The sequence below is a fragment of the Callorhinus ursinus genome, unplaced genomic scaffold, assembly GCF_003265705.2.
Source record: "Callorhinus ursinus isolate GAN/ISIS: 27379988/994484 unplaced genomic scaffold, GSC_fseal_2.0 scaffold2, whole genome shotgun sequence".
Taxonomy (NCBI): Eukaryota; Metazoa; Chordata; class Mammalia; order Carnivora; family Otariidae; genus Callorhinus; species Callorhinus ursinus.
Window position 1 is genome coordinate 1,325,862 of NW_027397064.1, and position 20,231 is coordinate 1,346,092.

Sequence of the window (20,231 nt, forward strand, 5' to 3'; positions counted from 1 at the left end):
CGACCCCTGAGAGCCAATCCCAGCACTACTGGCAGAACCAAACTGACATGACAGCCTCGGGGACCCACGGCGGGCCTGCACCCTCTAGTAGAGACGCCTGCCAACCAAGGAGAGAGACCTCCACCCTCTGAAGACAGAGGCACCTCGGACTTGGGGTCACCTTGTACACCAGTGGCCTTATCGGCATGCTGTCTTTCCTTGCACCCCACCAGGAGACTGAGGGATGTTGGTGGCCCAGAAACTTCAGGGGGTGGGGGAGGCGCTCAGGCTTGCCAGAGCCCAGCTGACCCCTAAGTCAGCCCTCAAGGTCCGGAGGCAAAGATCTGGCTACAACTCAACCTTCCCGCTGCCGCCCCCACCTCCCAGCCCAGAGGGGACACTTTTCTTCTCACTTCAGTCCTTGGGTTTTTTTTTTAATGGCCTCATGACCAGGAAGTTTAAACTTTTAGTCCTTTCTCAAGTGACAGGCTAGCCAACAGTGTTTTGGTTTCAGTTAAAACCATGTCTTTTCTTTAAAAAGCTAATAATAAGAGAAGTCAGTTGGGTACACATTTAATCACTGGATTCCTACAGAAATAAAGGAGAAGCCGACAACACACAAAAAGCAGAATCTTGGGCACTAATATTTTCATTCGTTTCTATCTTTTGTGTTTAATCACAATAATGAAGTAAGCAAGTCTATACAGGTTGTTACCTAGTAGAGACAAAGCTGCAGTGATTTAAATTATTTGCAGATCGACAAAAATAGATTAACGTGGAGGAGTTACTGTAAAATCATAATCATTGCCACAGATTAAAACCCCAACGTACCTATGAAGGATTTAAAACAACCACCACGAACCTCTCAGTGAACTACATGAGAAGGAAACCTTCTCTCTCTGATAAAGGCCATCTATAAAACAGAGAAACACCTAAGGCTAACATCATACTTCATGGTGAAACATAGAGCACGTTCTCCCTCAGATGGGGAACGGGGCAGGAATGTCTACTCTAACCACGGCAGGTGTGTCTGGCCAACACAGTGTCTGTCACATACTAGTTACTCAGGACACAGCTGGCTGACTGAGTGCATGAAGGGAGGAGAGGGCCGGCGAGTGGCTCTACAGGGGCGTGAACCCCAGGTGCAGAGGGGCCCTCCAGGCAGGGCCTGGGCATGGAGGGGCAGGGCTGACTTGGGCCGGGCCCACTGGAGGAAAACAGGTTGGTAGAACTGGACTGGGGGCAGGGGCAAAGCAGCCTTTGGCTGGGAGGCAGGATGAAGGCTGACACCAGAGGCCAACTCCTTCCACTAATAGCATCCCCCAGGCAGCTGGGGAAACTGGTTTACCACCCCTCCCCCAGGCTGTCTCCTTTAGTGCTAACAGCCATTTGCCTGGCCAAGGGTTCTGTGTCAGAGGTGACAGCTAACCCAACACATTACTAGGTCAATGTAGGCTGACCAGGAAAGGATTCATTCCCCACCACCACTTTAGTGCTCCAACATGTGTGTGCGCATGTGCGCGCGCGCGCACGCACACACACACACACACACACAGACACACACACACACACACTCTGGATTCTCAGTTCAGTGAGAACGTCCCCGTAGATTAGCCTGGTCCTAGGGGATCACCTCTTCTACATTGCAAATGAAGGAGCCAATGAGATACATTTTGCATACCCCCAACACTTAGGTCTCTACAAATATTTGTGGAGTGAATGAAAGTTCCCAATAACAAGAATAATAAAAAAAAAAAAACCTATCTGTATGACCCTGAAAATAGGTTAGGTTCTGAAGGGTTCTAGAGGTCCATGATGTTTTGTAATTTTTTATTTTATGTTTTCTAAAAGATTTCATTTATGAGAGAGAGAGAGAGAGAGAGATAGCGAGAGCTAGAGCATGAGCAGGGGAGAGAGGGAGAAGCAGACTTCCCGCAGAGCAGGGAGTCCGATGTGGGGCTCGATCCCAGGACTCTGGGATCATGACCTGAGCTAAAGGCAGACACTTAACCGACTGAGCCACCCAGGCGCCCCATTTTTTGTAATTTTTTATATAATGGGTTTCAACATCTTTCTACCAGATTTATGGGTAGAAATAGAAAAGGCTAAATTTAGGGAGGAAATGTGACATTAGGCTACAGACTGAATATGGAGCAGGAGCAAGGAAAAGCTGAGCAGGAGAAGAATCTCTGTGTGATGTGGATGAGCTGTCTGTTTACTCTTGTTTCCAGAACAATGGAGCTCACCATTGACGTCAATGTACATGAAGAAACAAAAGGCCTTTGGGTGTGTACAGCTGGGCCTGGATTTGCTTGGTGTGTGTGTGTGTGTGTGTGTGTGTGTGTGTGTGTGTGTGTTAAGGAGTGGGAGGGAAGGGTATCTAGGTGTCAAGTGTCAGAGAAACAGGAGGAGGGTCACTTATCACCTTGGAGTGTGAGGCTCACAGCAGGCCTCCCAGGGCTTCTGTAGGAAGGGCTGTCCTGATGAACCCTATTTGCCCCAGTTTGCATCTGGGTCTGACAAAGTTGCATACACATCTTGTCAAGGAGAAGGATAGAAGTGGCTCCAACACAGGAATTCCTGAGTGTGGGTTTGCCTGCAGGAAGAACAGGACCAATCGAGGGAGATGCCAGAGGCCCCTTCAGCCCTTCAGAGCCCAGCCAGCCCACCCTCCCTGCTGGGACCCTGCATTTTCAGAGCCTGCTGCAGCTGAGCTGCCTTGGAGGCTGCGTGCTGTTTCACGTCCTACAAGCAGGTCTCAGGCCTCTAGCCGGTCTGAGAGTAAGTTCCACTGTCTCCTGGTACCTTAAACAGAAACCTCAGGCTTGACCGGCCCCGGGCCATGCTTACTGAAAGAAAAATGGCCACAGCCAGGGTGCTCCAGATCTAGCACCGTCTCCCAGAGCCCTACGCTCCTGGCCCGTGTGTCCCTGGGGCTTGTGCCTTCTGAAAACCTTCCTTTTCCAAATGCCTTTCGTTGCCCATCTTCAAGTTCCGCCTCCTGCGCGGGCCCTCTGCGGATAACTCTGGCCTTGATTAATTTATGATCCACACCGCCCAAACGACTATTTACGTTCCCTCTTCAGGAATGAGCCGGTCCTTTTCCCCTAATGACGTGGTTGGGAGCACCTCATTTACTTCTTTAATACCTCCTCCTGGTAAAAAATGACCCTATTTGCTGAATCAAAAATTGCGACACGTGATCTCAAAAAGAAGAAAGGCCACTTGGAAGCTGACCGTCCCGGCAGATGTGGAACGAGTGTGGAGCTCGGAGGCCCGCTGGACTTGCGCCGGGCGCTCCTGCCCCGCGGCCTCGGCTCGGTCCCCGGGCAGCTCCAGCGCCCAGTGGAGAATGAATGGGAGTGAGTAAATGAATGAATGGGAATGAGTGAATGAAAGAGGTCCGCGGGGAGTTTCTCGCGGGGGCGCGCCTCGGGCCCGTTGCCGAAGGCGGCAGCCTTCCAGGGCCTGGGCTTCAGCGAGCGTTCGGTGCCCGGCCGGCCGGACCGAGGTGCCCCGGAGCCGGTCCCGTCCCGCGCCCAGCTCCCCCGGGCCCGCGGTGGTACGCGCCACTCAGCGCTCCCGAAGCCCGCGGACGCCGGCAGTCTTGAATGGAAGGTGCCGAGGCCGGAAGTGGAAGGGACCACTCGGGAGGACGAGGAGGGGGTACGAGCGCTTCGCGTCTTCATTGAGGAACCGACGCGGTGAACATGGAATTCCATGTGCGTCTTATGTAAAGAGAGCGACGGGCGCTGCAGCCAATGGACACGCGGTGCTCGCAGGTCCGGCCCCCCCGGTATGCAGATGAGGCTGCGCTTCGGCCAATGGCGGCAGCCGGGGGCGGGCGCGGCGCGCGCAGTCACGTTTTCCACTATGTGACAGCGGCGGCGGCGCTGCGGGCTACGGGCGGCTGGCGGCGGCGGCGGCGGCGCCGTGGACCGACCGACTCGCGGACGGACGCGCGGACCGGAGGGGACGCGACTCGGTGAGGGCGCGGCGCGGCGCGGCGGGCGGGGCGGGCAGACGGGCCGGCGGGCGCCAGGCTGGGGCGCGGGCAGCGGTCCGGCAACCTGGCTGGCTGGTTACGTAACCGCCGGGCTCTTGGGCCCGGCGGTCTGGGGTCCGGCGGACGGGCTCCCGGCGGGCGGCGGCGGCTCCTGCAGCCCACGGAGGCGTGATCCCAGGGTTCTCTGCCACGTGACTCCTTCTCCGCTTAAAACCCGCCTGGGGGGCGGTGGGGTGAGTACTGTTATCCCCATTTTCCAGATGGAGAAACCGAGGTCCAGGGAGGTTAGGTAACTTGTGTAAGGTCATGGAGCGACTGGGTGACTGCCACACGGGGCTGTCCTTCTCTAGATGGTTTTCTTTGGGCCCCGGAGAGAGGGCCCAGGAAGGCTAAGGCAACTGAGGTTCAGTGCAGCTGTCCCAGGGAAGATGCAGGACCCCGGAGGGAGCCGGCTTCCTGCTCTGAGGCCAGAGAGCCAAGTCTCAGGCTGGGGAAGGGCCACTGATGGGCACTGGTCTAGGAGCGTTACCTGGACAGTCCTGTGGACTGGGTGAGCAGAGAGACAAGAAAGTTCCCGTTCCAAGCCAGGCCTAGAACCCTGTGGGCAGGGAGGTCCCACCCAAGGTTCACCCCCTCTGCCTCCCCTGGACCTCCCTGTATTTATTCCCTCACCCCACACTGAGTAGAAGGGGGTCCCACTTTGTGATGCAGTAATCACACCATCTTTTGAGGGTGTACCTTGGCTGCCAAGGCCCAGACATGGACCAGGGGCGGGTAGTGGCCTGCTTAAGTGCTCCAGGAAGGCCAGGTAAGGGATGAGAACCCGGTTGCCAGAGTTTCTGTAACCTACACAGAAGAAAGCAGTTTGGAAAGCTGATTCATACAACAGAGCCAGAAGGTACCCTGGAAATCACCCAAGGTAATACCTTGGCTTGACAGATTAGGAAACTGAGGCCCTGATACCTGCTGGGCACACACTATGGCAGGACCGGGCCCAGGCCCTGGTTGTCTCCAAGGTCCTTCCATCATCCCGTGGGTCTTGCTCTGGGTCAGGATGAGCTTCAGAGGTTCTGCGAAAGCCTGCACCTGGGTGCTGAATCTGAGTGGGCTAGAATTTGGGGAAGGAGCCCCAGGTCCCCCAAATGTCAAGAACCCCAGCACCATGGCAGAAGCTCCTCAATGAATCCTGCTCACCTCCTGTGTCTGACACTGGGGGCCACTGCCTCCTCCCTGGCTGCAAAGGGGAGACACCCCACCCTCTAGCCCCATTTGGGGTTTCTTCCCCGGGCTGGGTTTGGCTGAGAATGAACAGGGCTCTATCTGAGGGCTTTAATTGGAAATTTGAGTTCATACATACAAGGTTAATCACTTCTTGTAAGGTGTATGAGTAAAATGAGGAAAGGGGCTCCTCTTTTCTTAAGTGGAAGCTATGTGATATGCCAGCACCGGGATGGCACTGTGGGTGTCCACAGTTATCTGTCACCAGCATCTTGGTGTGATTCACTGGTACAGAACTAATGCAGCCTGGCTTTCTGTGGAGGCTGGGGTGCTGGGCAGAGAGGGGTGACTCAGCCACTGCTCTGGGCCTCAGTTTCCTCGTCTGCACGGCAGGGCTCAGATTGGGCAATCTCCTGGGCCTGTGTCCACGCCCAGGTTTTTGGATTCTGGTTACTCTATGGATGATTTCCTCAGGCCCCTGCGCAGGGGACAGAGGTGTCTGATGTGCCTTTAGATCACATAACGTTCCCCTGGGAGGTACGTCTGCCATGCTTCGAAGGAAGTAGGAAAGGTTCCCCTCATTTGCGCTGTTTCTCATGCACACACTCAACTTTCAGAAAAATACTGGTGGGCATGGCTCTTTTTTTAAATGGTGATGTAACTTCACCGGGCCTCAGCAACCACAGGCTCTGTCGGGTCACTGAGTGGCTGGCAGGACCTCTTGGCATTTAGTCAAAAGAAGAGAGGGACGCTGAAAACTGCCTTCTTGGGCAAAACTAAGAGGAGACACATAACCCTCCACAGTGCATCTGCTCTGCGCCCCCGCCACCCCCGCCCCCTGGGAAGCTGGCCCACCTGCAGACCCAGCAGAGAGTCAGGGGGTTCTGGGGACAGGAGCCTCTGCCCCCTGAGCTACGTTTTTAGCCTGTGGTTTGAACTCTCTAAGCCCCACGTCTGTAACAAGCTTGTTACTGTGCTTCCTAGTCTAGATGGAATCAGAAGCAATAGGTGAGCGGGCAGCAAGGACCGGTCACGGGCATTATCAGAGGCGGGCAGCGGTGGAGGGGGTGCCAGCCCTGAGTGGCCCTGCAGGCTCTGGGGGCTCCTGCTGGGCGACAGGGAACAGTGGGAACAGCTCAGGTGTTCACGGGCACCCAGAGTAGCTCCTTCCCTAGATACTGAAGCCAGGAAGCTGACGTTTTTGCCTTATCGCTGTTTGAAATCTCACGCTTATGCGTATTTGAGGCTTTGGAAACAGAGCGGAGAGAATCCAAAGGAGTCTTAGTGAGGCCGAGACATGCATCTCTCCTGCCTTCTCCCCTCCCATATTTGGATGGCGTTTTCCTCGGTTACCCAGCTGTTGCCATGGAGAGCGCGGGTGTTTATTTAGCAGGACAAACATTTTCTCCAGATTACAGCAGGCTGGCCTCAGGGAATTGGCTCCTACGAGGAAGGAGCAAACACGTTACAATATTTGGGGCTATAAAATACCATGGGGTCTGAGACACAGAGTCCAGACTATGGAGCCCTGTTCTGTAAAGTGTGAAAACAGACAGAATTCACCAGCCTGTCAGAAGTCAGGCTGGTGGTAACCCTGGGGGTGCATGATGGCTGGAGGGCCGCCAGCAGCCTCGGGGGGACTGGTAGGGTTCTGCCTCCAGAGCTGGGTGCTAGATACACCAGTGTACTCAGTTTGTGGACATAGATCGATTGAAGACTTCTCTGGATCTTATACTTCTGTTTCAAAAAATTGATCACCTCAAGCAACTGAACCACACATACACTGACTTCTGATTTCCACAAAGAAATGCGGTCACAGGCAATTGAGCGTGAGAAGCCCTCACCTGTCCCGGAGTCCTGGCGGTGGTAGTGTAGGGTGGAACTGAGGACCAGGCTGTGCTTTCATTCCCAGTGTTTTCCACTATTGATCACGGAAATTATGAATACATGAGAAAGTAGAGAGAGCATGGCATAATGAATCCTCATGAACTCATCAGCCGGCTTTAACGAGCTGGCTCTCGGCCCCGCTCCTTCCATGTCCCTTCCCACTTCCTCCCCTTCCCGTATCACTGGGAGGCCCACCCCAGACTATGATCTCATTGTGGACTGTACTTTCTAAATGTTCCTCTGTCCAGTCAAGGCAACCCTCACTGGTAAGGCGTGGTCACATGACCAGCAGCAGGGTCCAAGCTTAGCTCCTTCCCTTCATTCTGTGCATTCTCTGGGGCAGAGCCAGTGGGCGGACGTCCGCACAGGGGGCAGCAAGCGGAGTCTAGGGACAGGTGCACCCCAGCTTCCCCAGCAGCCCCCTTTTCAGCCTGGCTGTCCTTTCCTTTCTGGGGCCCCTGGCGCCCCAGACTATGAGCACCTCACCCCGGGGGTGGAAACAGGTTTGCCCAGGGATCCCCAGGGTCCTGGCAGTGCTGGCGCAAGCCGCTGCTCCGTAAACCTTTGTGGACGGCAGGAGGCAAAGCCTGCTTTGATGAGCAAGTTGGTTTTGTCAACTTGGCAAAATAAGGTCAGTCCATTGGAGCCAGTGGTGCTGAGCGATGCAGTTTCTGGAATGATGAAGTTTCAGGTGGTTTGGTTGGTTGGTTGTTTCACATTTCTGCCATGCTTGTCTGGCCCTCTTTGCAAAGATTTATCTTCTGCCTAAGGTAATCTTGTGACTTCTATTCAATGACTCCTACTCAGACTTGCTCCCAGAGTCTGGGAGGTGGCAAAGCCGGGAGTCCTCTGAGGAGCTGAGAGACAAGCCCCTGGGGTGTGCATGGAAGCAAAGTGTGTGATGCCTCCTCCCAGGAAATGTCTTTATTGCCTGAGTTGGGGGTGGCTAGCTGAGCTCCTTGTCCTTTAAATACAAGCCAGAGACAGCTCTGGTGGCAGTGAAATATCTTCTTTAAAAAAATTATTTTGTTACCCCATCTGTTTTCCTGTAGTGATTGGCAGTGATGATAAAAGCTAAGCCTTTGTTGGCCACAACTGCATTCCAGACACTTGGCACAGATTGTGTCACTGAACTCTCCCAGCAACCCCCGAGAGGCAGGGGTGCTGCCACCTGGCTACAAAGGAGGAAGCAAGGCACAGGAGGCTCAGGGACTTGCCTGAGATCACAGGGCCAGGAAGCAGGGGAACCCGCTGATGCCCTTACCACAGGGCGGCTCACGTAACCCCTCAGCCTTCACATCTGACTCACAGAGGCTGCTTGTCTGGGGAGGGCTGTGGGATGAGATGGATGGTGTGCAGGGTCCTGGGGAGGGAGAGAATGCCCTCACCCCCTCGGGGCAGCCCCTTGGCAACTGTCCTGAACTGGAGACCCCTGAGAGGTCTCCTTGCTTCCACCTTGTCTCCACCCCATAACCCTGTTAGAGTTTAAGTCAGATCTTGTTGCACAGAACTCAGTTTCCCATCTCACTCAGAATAAAGCCAGAGTCCTGGCTCTGCCCCGTGGGGTGCCCCATATCACCCCCCTCTGCCTTGCCCGCTCTGCTCCGGACTGCTCCGTCGTCCTCAAATGCCCCTGCCTCAGGACCGTTGTTCTTGCCCCCACCCCGGCCTAGAATATTCTTTGTCCAGCACCTTCCTGGCCCACACTCATTCTCTTCAGTCTGCCTTCACTTGGCTTCTCTTAAAAGCAGAATCTGGGCTGACACTTAGGGCTAGAATTTCACTGGGAGGTGCAGTCTCAGGCAGCAAGAGCGAGGGAATAGGCAAGTAGAGAAGGCTGGGATGCAGGCTGGTCTCTCAGCCCACGCGGCCTCATCAGAAAGGACGACGACAGAGAAGGAAGGATACGAAGAGCTTTGAACTCCATCCAAGGGAGGGCCGGAGGAGTGGCTTTACCTGCTGACCTGTCCCCTCTCCCATCCCCCACGGCCAGCGTTCACCCCGGGGGAGTGTGTTCCCCCTCCGGGCCAGTTGCTTCACTGGGCCCTTTGGCAGCAGCTGGGGAGGCAAGGGCCCACCCCCATCGTGTGGGGCTTCATCTAAGGCCATGCGTGGCCAGCACGGCCAGAGCCCCCCGGGCTGCCTCGGGCGTGAAGCCGTGAGGAGCAGGTGAGTGGATACCCAGCCGTGGCTGCAGGCCTGCGGGAGAATAAGGTCCAGGGGCTGTGACTCAGCACCACACTCGGGGGCTCAGGCACAAGGTCGGATGCTGCCGGTACGCTCGCCTTCTCTGGTGGCACTCTCGGCCTCTCCCGCGCAACACCGCCTCATCCCCTGCTCTGTTGCTTTCTCCGTAGCGCTTAGCATTCTTCTGCTGTCTGTGCCGTTCCCTTGTGGACGATCTGTTTTCCCCACTGCAACGTAAGCTCAGGAGGGCCGGAAGGATGTCCTTCCCGTTCTCTGACGTCCACCAGCCCGAAGCGCCATGTGCTGAAGGAGTGAGCTAATCAACGGAAGACAGTGTCCAGCCCTGCCTATGTGCTGTCTCTCCCACTGTTGTTGTTCTTTATTATTCTGTAACTTGTTCGTTTGTGTCCTAGAATCTCCTTCTATCGATGTGTCTTGTCTCCCTGTCTTTAGTAGGTACTTAGTATCCCCTAGCACAGATGTCCCAGGCTTTATGTTGTTAACCACACTGGGGTGCTGGGCTCTGGGGATGCAGCAGAGGACAACTAAAGCTCCAGCACATCAGGGTGGAGTCCAGCGGTCAGCACCATGGGGGACGGGAAGCCAGGCAGGGGGTGTCGGGGCAGGTAGGGGAGAAGTCAGTGCTGTTTGTGCAGGATGGACAAGCTGTCTGCGGGATGAGTCCCGCGGGCACCAGGGAGCAGCAAGTGCAAAGTCCCTGGGGTTGGAGCTCAGTGTCAGGGCCGAGGAGGCAGGCCACAGCAGGAGATTCTCAGGAGGCAGCCGGGGAGGCCTTGTAGAGCTGCAGACCCTCGTACAGACCGGGGCTGTGTTCTGAGCCAGGGGGAGCAGAGGACTGGGGTGGGGCCAGGTGAGACACAACCCCCGTTTGGAAGTCGAGGCTGGCACTGGCCAGGGTGCCCATGGTGGATAGGGTGCCTGAGATGGGATGCCAGTAGCCTCCCTGCAGATGGTCCACTGGCAGTTCTGTCACTCCATACACCACGCTCATGGGTCTTTGTGCGCACGTACGGGCGTTCCTGGGGAGTGGAGGGGCCTCCTAGCAGGGCGAAGGGTGAAGCTTATAAATGGTCCTGAGCATGCCCAGAGTCCCGTCCAGAAAGACCGTTAGTGACCACAACACACAAAGTTCCCCACCTTGTGGACACTGGATGCCATCAGTCCTGTTAATTTTTGGTGACCTCATTCTTTGCGTTTTACTCACGAGTAATGAGGTGGAGCACCTCTCCAGGTTTATGGATCTCTGGTGTTTTCCTTTGTGGGAACAGCCCATTGTTAGTCTTTGGTCTCTTTCTTTCTAAAAGTGAGCCCTTTCCGTGCTCTCACTCAGTCAGCTAGAACATCCCTGAAATGTTAAAAAAAACAAACAAGCAATCCAACAAAATGAAGACTGGGGAGTAGACTTGCTTGTTTTGTTCCTGACTTTGGTCAGGTATTTTGCTGTCCTGGGGCTTTGGGTTCTCTGTGAGTCAGGACCCTGGTAACCTGCTGCTGTCTAAAGCCATGATGAGCAGGTGACAGCTGTGGAGACTGTCTTCTGCGTATCAACTCTGTGTACTGTATCTTCTGCTCAGGACTCAGTGACTTCCCATCCTTTGTAGGTAACCTGTTTGTTTTTCCTGTTTGGATGTGGGTAGAGTTTTTTTTCCCCTTGAAAATATCATTTTACATCGGGACATCTCTAGGCTTGGATTTTCACGTACCTTTGCGTGGTGTTCAAGGAGTCCTTCGACCGGCGGTTGCTAATCTGCCTTCGGCCGGGATGGTCTTCTTGGTGTGTATCTTTCATGAGAGTCTCTGTTTGACTGTTGTGGTGTCTCTTCCAGAAAGAGCTATTACCCGTGGGTAAAAACACGGCTCTGATGTTGTTGCTCTTTCCCTTGGTGCTTTTCAAAGTTCCTTGCGCTCATGCTCTGCATTTCTGAGGCCATCTTCTTCGTTTCCGACTCTGGACTTGGTCTTTCTGATTCTCTGCTCGAAGGTGGCATATTCGTCTCACTCTGTGGCTTCTGCTCATCCTTCATTACTTATTTCCTGGAATCCACCATTTCTCGATTTTTATTTGTGCTACAAGACTAAGTGCCGTCCTAAGTCTGCTGGTTCCCCATGCCATGCAGGCGCATCCCTCTGGTCTTTGCTGTGCATCTTTTCAGGGGACTCATGTTAGCTTTTTCCCTTTGGTTGGTTCATGAACAAGACAAGGCCTACTGAGACCTGTTGTTTTCCAGAGAGTAGTGTGGTTGGATTCTCCGGGGGTCCCCATCTTCAGGAGCAGGCAGGGGCGCGGGATCCAGGGCTGTCACCTGCCTTGTGTGGCCACTGACCTGTTTCCTCATCCACAGGCTAGAACAGACAACGGTATGCTATGTCTTATCCAGTGGTCAGTGATCACAGGGTTACGTGGAACAGTGAGTGCGTGTGGTTGTCACCGTCAACCAGGCGTCTGGTCTGTTTCTCAGAGCACGTGGAAGCTGTGGAGCACACTCTGCCCCTGGAGACCCAGCTCAGTCAGGGCACTGCTGCTGGGCCCTCCGATCTTCCATCCCCTGCTCAGTGCCCAAGGCTGGCTTTCTGGAACGGAGCCAGTGGGTCCCCTTGCTTTCTGGCTTCCTGACCACTGAGGTCAGGAGGAGAGAGAAGCCAAGGGTTTACACCCCCCCCAGCTCTGTTCCCCCAAATTGCAGGTTGTCTGGGTTCATTTGGTTTCAGTAACCCTTCTTCCTGCCCTCCAGGACCAGGGTAATAACAGCTTCCCCCCTCCTATACCTGCCTAGCTTCCAGGCTCAGACATCTTTTGCTTCGAGCTGGGACCCTGAGGAGACACCATCCTGGGTCCTCCTCTCCTGGGGACATCTCTCTCCCCATCCTTGGCTCCTGGGTAAACCCCTCCCACCTTGCATACTCCCTGTCTGCTTGTCCCCATGGTTGTCTCCCGGAATTACTGCAGAAGCCTTGGGGCTGGTCTGGCTCTGACTTCAGCCCCTCTCCACCCTCTTGCCCCTAAACGCCAAAGTTAAAGTTTCTATGTAGCACAGTGGTGAGGACCTGTCCAGATGCAACCAAGTTCGTTCATCTGGTACTGGCCTGGTGCTGCCCCCACCCCCGCTCCCCACTAGCACACCCCCCCTCCCGTGCTGCTGTCAGGGCTCCCACCCACTCGGCCCTCTTCATAGGGCAATGCCTGCTTCACAGCCTCCTCTCTCCCTGAAGTCTCCCCTGCCCACAGCCTGGTCTTGGGGTTCCCCCTGCATACAGCCTGCGCTTGGGGTCTCCTGCAGCTCGTGATGGCCCAGACTTCTTGGGGAGAAGACCTCCCCATCATCACCTGGGGAGATTTGTAAAATGCAGGTTCCTAGGCCCTGCCAGCCATTCAGTGGGAATCTGCGTTTTCCCCAAGGCTCCCCACGTGCTGGGAGGTGCTCACTGATGCTCTTGTCACCTCCGACCAGGCCATCAGCGGTTTGATGCCTGGGGGCTGTGGCCACGGGATTCATCTGCCTTCCTAATTCATGGCAGCTAAGAGCTCATGAGGAGGAACAAAGAATACCATGATTGGCCCTGACTGGTACAGACCCTGACGTGGAAACAGGTTCCAGCACACATTCCATGCGGTGGCTGTGGGACCCCCTGCACTCGCCAAGGCCTGACGACACTTGTCTCTCTTTCCCAGCTTCGTTGTGGAGCCAACATGAACAGATATGCCAAGTACCCGCCCAGCCGCGGTCACCCCACCCAGGAGCCCGAGGAGCCCCGGGGAGCCCCACTCCAGGAAGATGTGCACATGAGCAGCGGCTCTAGCGGAAATGAAACCAACGAGAACCGCTCCCCGGGGCCGGACTCGCGGGGCGGCGAGCAGCTGGGGATGCTGGTGGGGCCGCCCGTCGTCCCTCCGGGGTAGGTGGGGCCCTCGGAACGCTGAGGCCGGCCGCTCGTCTGTTTTCTCAGCATCTCATCCTGTTGTTTGATAGCTTTTGCGGTCTTTAAATCATGATTCCCCTGTTTTTCAACACTTAAAAAAAATCTCATTAACTGAGAACTAAAATTTACTATAATGATGCTGCTGTTGACGTTGACTCTCTGATTTTGCCGATAGATAGATACCGAGTGAGTATAGCAAGATCTCGGGAGCAGACAAGCCTGTGGCCCTGCTAGCAGCCGGGGTCTATAGAAAATGAACCTGCTCTGTCAGTCCTTCTCCCGGTACCTAAAACTTGAAAGTTTTATGCTCCGGCTTTATCTTAACCTTGTATTTTTCGTAATTGTCTTACTACGTGTGGGATAATCTGGATTGTTGTCCCTGGTTGGATGAGGGGATGGTTGGAGCATGCAGTCCTCTGAGTCTGGCCTTTATTTCTCGTGCTCACAGTCCCGATGCCTTTGGCCTCATGATGGCCAAGTCCAAACACAGCACGTCTGCAAGCGGCTGCAGGTAAGGCCAGTCACATGTCCCTTGACTTACGGCCTCAGAGAAATGGAGATTTGTTACTAGAGGTTAGTGTCGGGGTAATGTGACGTTTTGCAAGCCTCCGCTAGAACCTGTTGGTCTGTGCAGCTGTCTTGGTTGTGAGCCGGCCGTGCCCTCTCAGACACCAGCTGCTCAGGGCCCCTTACGATGCCGGGATCTGGAGCCCCTCCAGCCCCGTCTGCACAGGTCTTGTCTGCATCCTAGACATGTTCTTTTTTTTTTTTTTTTTTAAAGATTTTATTTATTTATTTGACAGAGAGATAGAGAGCACAAGTAGGCAGAGTGGCAGGCAGAGGGAGAGGGAGAAGCAGGCTCTCTGCTGAGCAGGGAGCCGGACATGGGGCTCGATCCCAGGACCCTGGGATCATGACCTGAGCCGAAGGCAGCCGCTTAACCGACTGAGCCACCCAGGCGCCCTCCTAGACATGTTCATCTGGAACATTCCTCCCCCTTTTTAGGTGTTGGTAACAAAGGTATCCTTAATTTCACGTCCACAGACATTTTCTCTCTCTCTCTTTTTTTTAAAAGGTTTTATTTATTTGCGAGGGAGAGAGAGAGCATGAGCAGGGGGAGGGCCAGAGGCAGAGGGAGAAGCAGGCTCCCAGGGAGCCTGACTTGGGGCTGGATCCCAGGACCCCGGGATCATGACCTGAGCCAAAGCAGATGCTTAACCGACTAAGGCACGCAGGCGCCCCCCACAGACATTTTCGTATCACTACAGGGGCAAACTCCAGCTCTGAGGCCTGGGTGCGTGGGCACCTGGCTGTCTCATCCTGACACCTGATTTCTAGCATTCTTTCTGCACCCTCTGCTCTAAACAGGAAGGGCCCACCTGTTTTGTCTTCTTCCCATCTCTGTACCCTTAAGTAGAGAGGTCCTTCTTATAAGTCTTTCCTGTCTGAGGTCTTGCTGTGTTCCTCATTCGCGTTCCTGCCACAGGAAACCAGTTTGCTGTCCTCTGTCATTTCCATCACTCGATCCTTTTCTGTCTGACACAGGGCAGGAAGGCACAGTCCTAAGGGGCAAAGCCCAGCTCCAGCCTGGGGGTGCAGAGAGCCCAGGGGAGGGACTTCTGCAGCCCTCAGCTGGGCGAGCGCAGTGGTTCTCAGCTGGAGCATTCCGTCTCCCCACAGGAGATGTGTAGCAGCATCAGGAGACATCTTTGGTTGCCACACTTGGCGAGGGTGCTTCTGGCCTCTGGTGGGGAGAAGGCCAAGGACGCTACACGTCCCGCAGTGCTCCACAGAGAACCACACAGACCGAGACATCCTAGTGGCCTGGTTGAGAAGCAGGACTGGAGGCGCAGGAAGGCAGAGTCAGGAAGCTAACGTGTGATCGCCTCTTTCTTTAATGCTCTAACAGTGAGTGGTCCACCAAGGCAGATGCGCACAAGGAGCTGATAAAAACACTGAAGGAGCTGAAGGTCCACCTGCCAGTAGACAAGAAGGCCAAGGGGAAAGCCAGCATGCTGGCCACCTTGAAGTACGCGCTAAGGAGTGTGAAGCAGGTGAAAGGTACGTCAGCCTATGTATTTGTTCCGAACTTGTAGAAATAACTTGGATTATGTCAACTTTCTAAAACCCAACCCAGAAATTGCAGAAGGAAATTCTAGAAGGCTTAATTCTTTACAGCTTTTCTATTGTACTTGACTTCTGGAGAAAAAAAAAAAAAGAAACAGGTAGAAAACCAGCTGATAAAAAGGAATGTATTTATGGCGTAAAGGTTTTGTGCTCTGGGCTGGGGTCAGGTCATGGTCAGGGGAGCCCAGCATCCTCCAGGCTCAGGCCGGAGTTGAGCTGGAGTTCACTGAAATGTGTGAGCAGCTCGGCACGGAATTTAAGCAAAACATCCCGCAGTGTTGAGCTGAGGGCTGGTCGCTCCTTTGAAAAATAACAAGAGGAGATACCAAGGAGGCTGTTGCCAGATCTTATCCTTCCTTACAGGACAATACTTTAGCGCTCCTACATTTAAGACCTTGGGCAGTCTGTTTCTTGTTTGTCTAGAAAGGCGTGAATTTCCATCGAGGTTTTCTTCCAATCAGGAAGCCATGCAGAGCGCCTTCTTCCATCACTGGTGCACAGTTGCAAGACCTCCACGAGCCACATTCCGTTCCCGTTTGTGGGCATGCTTGGACCCTATTATTAGGTGACAGAATATGTAAGAGCTTTTAGGACTGTCCGTGTTCTAGACTAAGGCTTTCACCTGAGAACACGTGTGCAAAAGTCTTCGTAGATGCAGTGCAGAAATCTATGAACAAACGCTGCAGTGTCCAACGTATTTGCATCATCAAGCTCAGACGCTTGACATTTCAATAAACTCCAAGCCCCTTAAATAATTTCCAACAGCACCGAGTCTTCCTTCACTTGCTGCTGCAGCTGGACCCCCGCTGAGCAGGTGCTCTGTGCCCCCCCTCCCTATCTCCTGGGTTTCAGGTAACTGCAGGTGCCTCTGACTCTAGGACAGGTGGGAACACACTGCCGTGGAGGTGGTACCAGCATTTCTAGTGAACCAAGAACTTGACTCCTGGGTGAATTCTTCTGCAGACACCCATCCCTGGGGGCTTGGGTCGTGACCCCTGCATTTGGGATGCTTTAGCTCTAGGCGGTCAGAAAGTTCCGTGCAGCCTTGCCTTTCGGTCTGTTGCTGGGAATGGGGATGTGAGCTTTGAGAGTTTTTAAGTTTCCTCCAGTGTGTCAGAGAAAGCAGCAGGAAGCTTGGAGGGAGTATCCCCATGTGCATTCCTGATCTTACAGCCGCAAACACTCAGGTGAATCCTTTCTCATTACACGGGAAGGAGTGTAATGAGTCCACCCCCTCCTGCACTTTGAGGAATTTCTTAGCTGTTTCGGTCCCTTCTGACCAGCAAGCAGAGACAGAAGCCAGGCCAGCATCTCATTAGGACAGACGAGGGAGCTGTCCTTTCCCAGCAGGTGTGGGAACCCCACCCCTGCTCTACCTGCTTTACCAGGGGGTATGCGTTACACGCACGCTGAGGTCCCAGTGGACTCCACACACTGGAAACATGGGTAAAGGCAGGGAAGTTATGAAGGCTGAGATAAAGGTCAAACAGTGGGCTTTGTTCTGGGATCATCAGTTACTCTCAAGCTTACCAGCAGGGCAGGGCTTCTCGCTAATGATGATGGATACGAAGCCATATTTCAAATAGTCTTCGTATCTTCTAATGTTTGGGCAACGTTTGTCAGAAGGGCGACTTTGCCTGCCTGGTGTATTCTGGTGGGGAGAGCTTGTGCCAAGCATGGAGGGCTGGGCTCTGCTGTGTGCTGGCGTGCAGTGGCCTTCTGGGTGCCCTCTGCAGCCCCAAGTTTCTCTGCAGGCTCTTGTTTAAGGCTGTATCTGTTTGGTGAGGGTTAATACAGTAAAAACAGACACCGTGCCCGGCCAGCCCACCCAAGGATGCTCACAAACTGCAGGGGGAGGAGGTTCTCTGAGGGACAGGTCTGCCAGCACCCCTCCCTGGGGACTGCCTTGGGTGCTGGGTGGGCAGCCCCATGATAGTGTGCCCTCAAAAGCTATATCCAGGGATGAGGGGCACTGGTCGCAGGCTCTGTTGGGAGCAGTCTGCTGCAGTGTGGTTTCTCGCGCCTTGTGTTTTTGAGCAGGGGATTCTGTCTGGATGGGAGTGTCTGCCACACCGCCGAGGAGCAGGTTTCCCAAGAGGAAACGTCAGCGTTGTGTCGTGATTAAAGACCTTGTGGGCAAAGTGAGGGTTAGGTGGAACTGTGTGCCCATATTATTTAAAATAATGTGCACTTGCCATTTAAAAAAGTTCTGTAATCAAAGGTCTTCGGATTTTTCAGGAAAACTAAAACAGATTTCTGTTTGCTTTGCCTTCACATTTCTCTGTTCCGTTCTCTGGGCGTCGCAGGAGGACAGTGTGCATAGCCCCCTTTCTCATGAGAAGAGTAGCGCCCCCAGCACAGGGAGGCGGGGCCGTTCTCACGCGCTGCCTTGGTCTCTCCTGCAGCCAACGAGGAGTATTACCAGCTGCTCATGCCCAGTGAGAGCCACCCCTGCAGAGCCGCTGTGCCCTCCTACACCACAGAAGAGATTGAGAGGATCACGTCCGAGCTCATTGTGAAGAACGCAGTGAGTGTCCGACACGAGCGACCTCTTCCCCCAGAAAGCTCACCTTCAGCCGGTGGCTTTATAGCAACAGAGTTCGGAACTTCTGGAAATAAGCTCCCACCTTAAAACAACAGCGTCAAGTCTGTGATTCACATGGAGCAGTTGTGCGGCAGACTCCTGCTGTTTTCCATGAGACTTCCTTCTCTCATGGCCGATCCACCCCCGGACTTTGCATGTGTAGGAGCGAGCCTCACCTTGACCGAGCAGTGACCAGGGGACCTTAGGCTCACTTTGGGGGGGAGGCTGGGATTTGAACTCAACTCATGAAGACGCCAAAGCTTGTGCATTTTTAAGTACCCCATAAGGGTGGGGCACCCTTGGAGTTCTAGGGGAAGGGAAGCGAGTTGTCCCTTCCCCTGTGCTCCTACTTCTCAGAGAGCACAGGGCAGGTGGGGACCCAGACCTACTGGAATCGTGGCAAAACTGATCTGGAGAGTGGGGCTCCCTGATCCCCTCCCATCTCCTTCCTCCAGCACCCCCGCTGCAGCTGAACCCCCTGGGAGCTCTGGGCCAGGGCTCAGGCCACTAGCCAGCAGGGCAGGACCCGGGTGGCAGCCCCCCCACCTCCACCCCCGCCCCGCGCACCCTGGGAGAGAGGTTTGTGGCTGCCGGCCCGGGTGAGGGGCGGGGGCTGGAGGAGGGGGCCCAGAGGCCTCCCCCAAAATCTGTGCCCCTCAGGGAGGGGCAGGCTGTCCTCACGCGGCTGCTGCTTCCTTCCAGGGTATGTTTGCGGCCGCCGTGTCCCTGGTCACCGGGAAAATCCTGTACATCTCTGACCAAGTTGCCTCCGTGTTTCACTGTAAAAGGGATGTCTTCTATGGCGCCAGGTTCGTGGAGTTCCTGGCGCCCCACGACGTCCGCGTGTTCCACGCCTCCACCACGCCTTACAGGCTCCCGCCCTGGAGCGCGTGCGGCGGAGCAGGTGAGGGCCTGGGGCCGTGGCCGAGCACGGCTGCCTGCCTTGTGGGCCCGCGGCATGGGGAACGTGGGGGCTGCTGCCTTCCCGGGGCGGGGGCGGGGCTGGGCTGGCCCGGTGCAGGGGCGCCCCTGCCCCTCGGCTGTCCCAGCCCAGAGCTGGAAAGCTGCTTGTTCAGGATAAACTGAGAAGAGTAGTCTTTTCACAAATTCCGGAGAGGGAAACCCGTTTCAGAAGACTTTAAGAAACGTTAGGCGTCTTAGAAACGAGGCTGTTGTGAGACGCTGGCGTTGGGCGTGAGCCCGCGGAGCGCGGGGGCGGCGGGCGGACGGAGGCCAGGCCCTGCTTCCTCTGCGCTGACGTCGGGGTGACCGGGAGAGCGCTCCTCCCCCCGGCCAGGCGCAGCTCGGTGCAGGTGGACGGCTAGGTGCTCAAACCAGCAGCTTTCCAGGCGCGTCAGGTTCCTGTCTGCGCGGCGGCCGCTGCTTCGGGGCCGCGGGGCGTGCAGTGTGTCCACTGCGAGCTCCGCCTCGCGGCCGGCTCCTGGGCCCGGCCGGCCTGCCCTGCTGCAGCAGCTGGCCTCTTGCGGTTCTCCGCAGCATGTCCTCGACCCCTCCACCCCCATGACCGGGAGACCTGGGGTCCGGAAGGCTGGAAGCTCTTACGTGGCCAGTGCAGGCCTTGCCCATAAGTGGGTGCAGGAGGGATGGTTGATCAGATGAGTCTCAGCAGAAACGTGGCACAGGATCCTGGCGGAAGGTACCAGACCAGCTCAGGCCTTCCCTGCAGCCACCCCCCCACCCCCGCCCCGCGCTTTCAGTGAGCAGGGAGGCCAGCGGAAGCCCGCTCCTGACCTGTGAGTCTGGCAGCGTCTGTCTGCCTGCCCCTCACTGGGCTCTGGTCACTCGGAGCTGAAGGTGAACAAGTGAGCAGAAACGCTCAGCAGCCAGGAGAGGTGACGGGAAACAGTGGGCCTGGGAGTCACCCCAGACAGGCGTGACCTCAGTCATGAGGCCACATCACCCAGAACTAGTCCCTGTTTTGCCCTTGGCTCAGGGGTCCGCATCTCTGCTCGCATCAGATGCACCTCACCCCCGCTCCCACCGCCTCCTGGATGGTGGGTCCCTCTCCGCCGCGGGCTCCTCACATCCTCCTGCTCGCAGTCGGCAGCCGGCTGGGCCACCACTCAGCCACCGCCCACCGCCACCACCACCGTTCCCTGACTGTAGCTTCCTGACGGCAAACAGCCTGGGCGTTTGCTTTAGGGCTGACTCACAAAAAGAGATGCTCGCTTTTGGTTTTGGATGTAGAGCCGCCCGCCTTCTCCCAGAATTCCTAGCCAAGGACTGTCCACAGTCAGGTCACTAAAGCTTGCAGTGCATGTCACGAGAACCCGTAGGTCACTG

General features: G+C 55.4%; 1 protein-coding gene across 3 annotated transcripts in view; it reads left to right on the top strand.

Moving 5' to 3' along the window:
• Positions 1–3,853: 3,853 nt before the first annotated feature.
• The window catches only part of PER2 (period circadian regulator 2), a 39,538-nt gene continuing 23,160 nt past the window's right edge, over positions 3,854–20,231 (top strand). The window contains exons 1-6 of one of the 3 annotated variants that reach the window (XM_073905864.1): positions 3,854–3,964; positions 12,969–13,192; positions 13,665–13,727; positions 15,126–15,277; positions 17,749–17,870; positions 18,630–18,831. In XM_073905864.1, coding sequence (XP_073761965.1) covers positions 12,987–13,192; positions 13,665–13,727; positions 15,126–15,277; positions 17,749–17,870; positions 18,630–18,831 — 745 coding nt within the window. In that variant the 5' untranslated portion in view covers positions 3,854–3,964; positions 12,969–12,986. Of the gene's footprint in view, positions 3,965–12,968; positions 13,193–13,664; positions 13,728–15,125; positions 15,278–17,748; positions 17,871–18,150; positions 18,507–18,629; positions 18,832–20,231 lie in introns of those variants that run through there. The other 2 variants (XM_025888789.2, XM_073876496.1) reach the window with 2 other exon arrangements.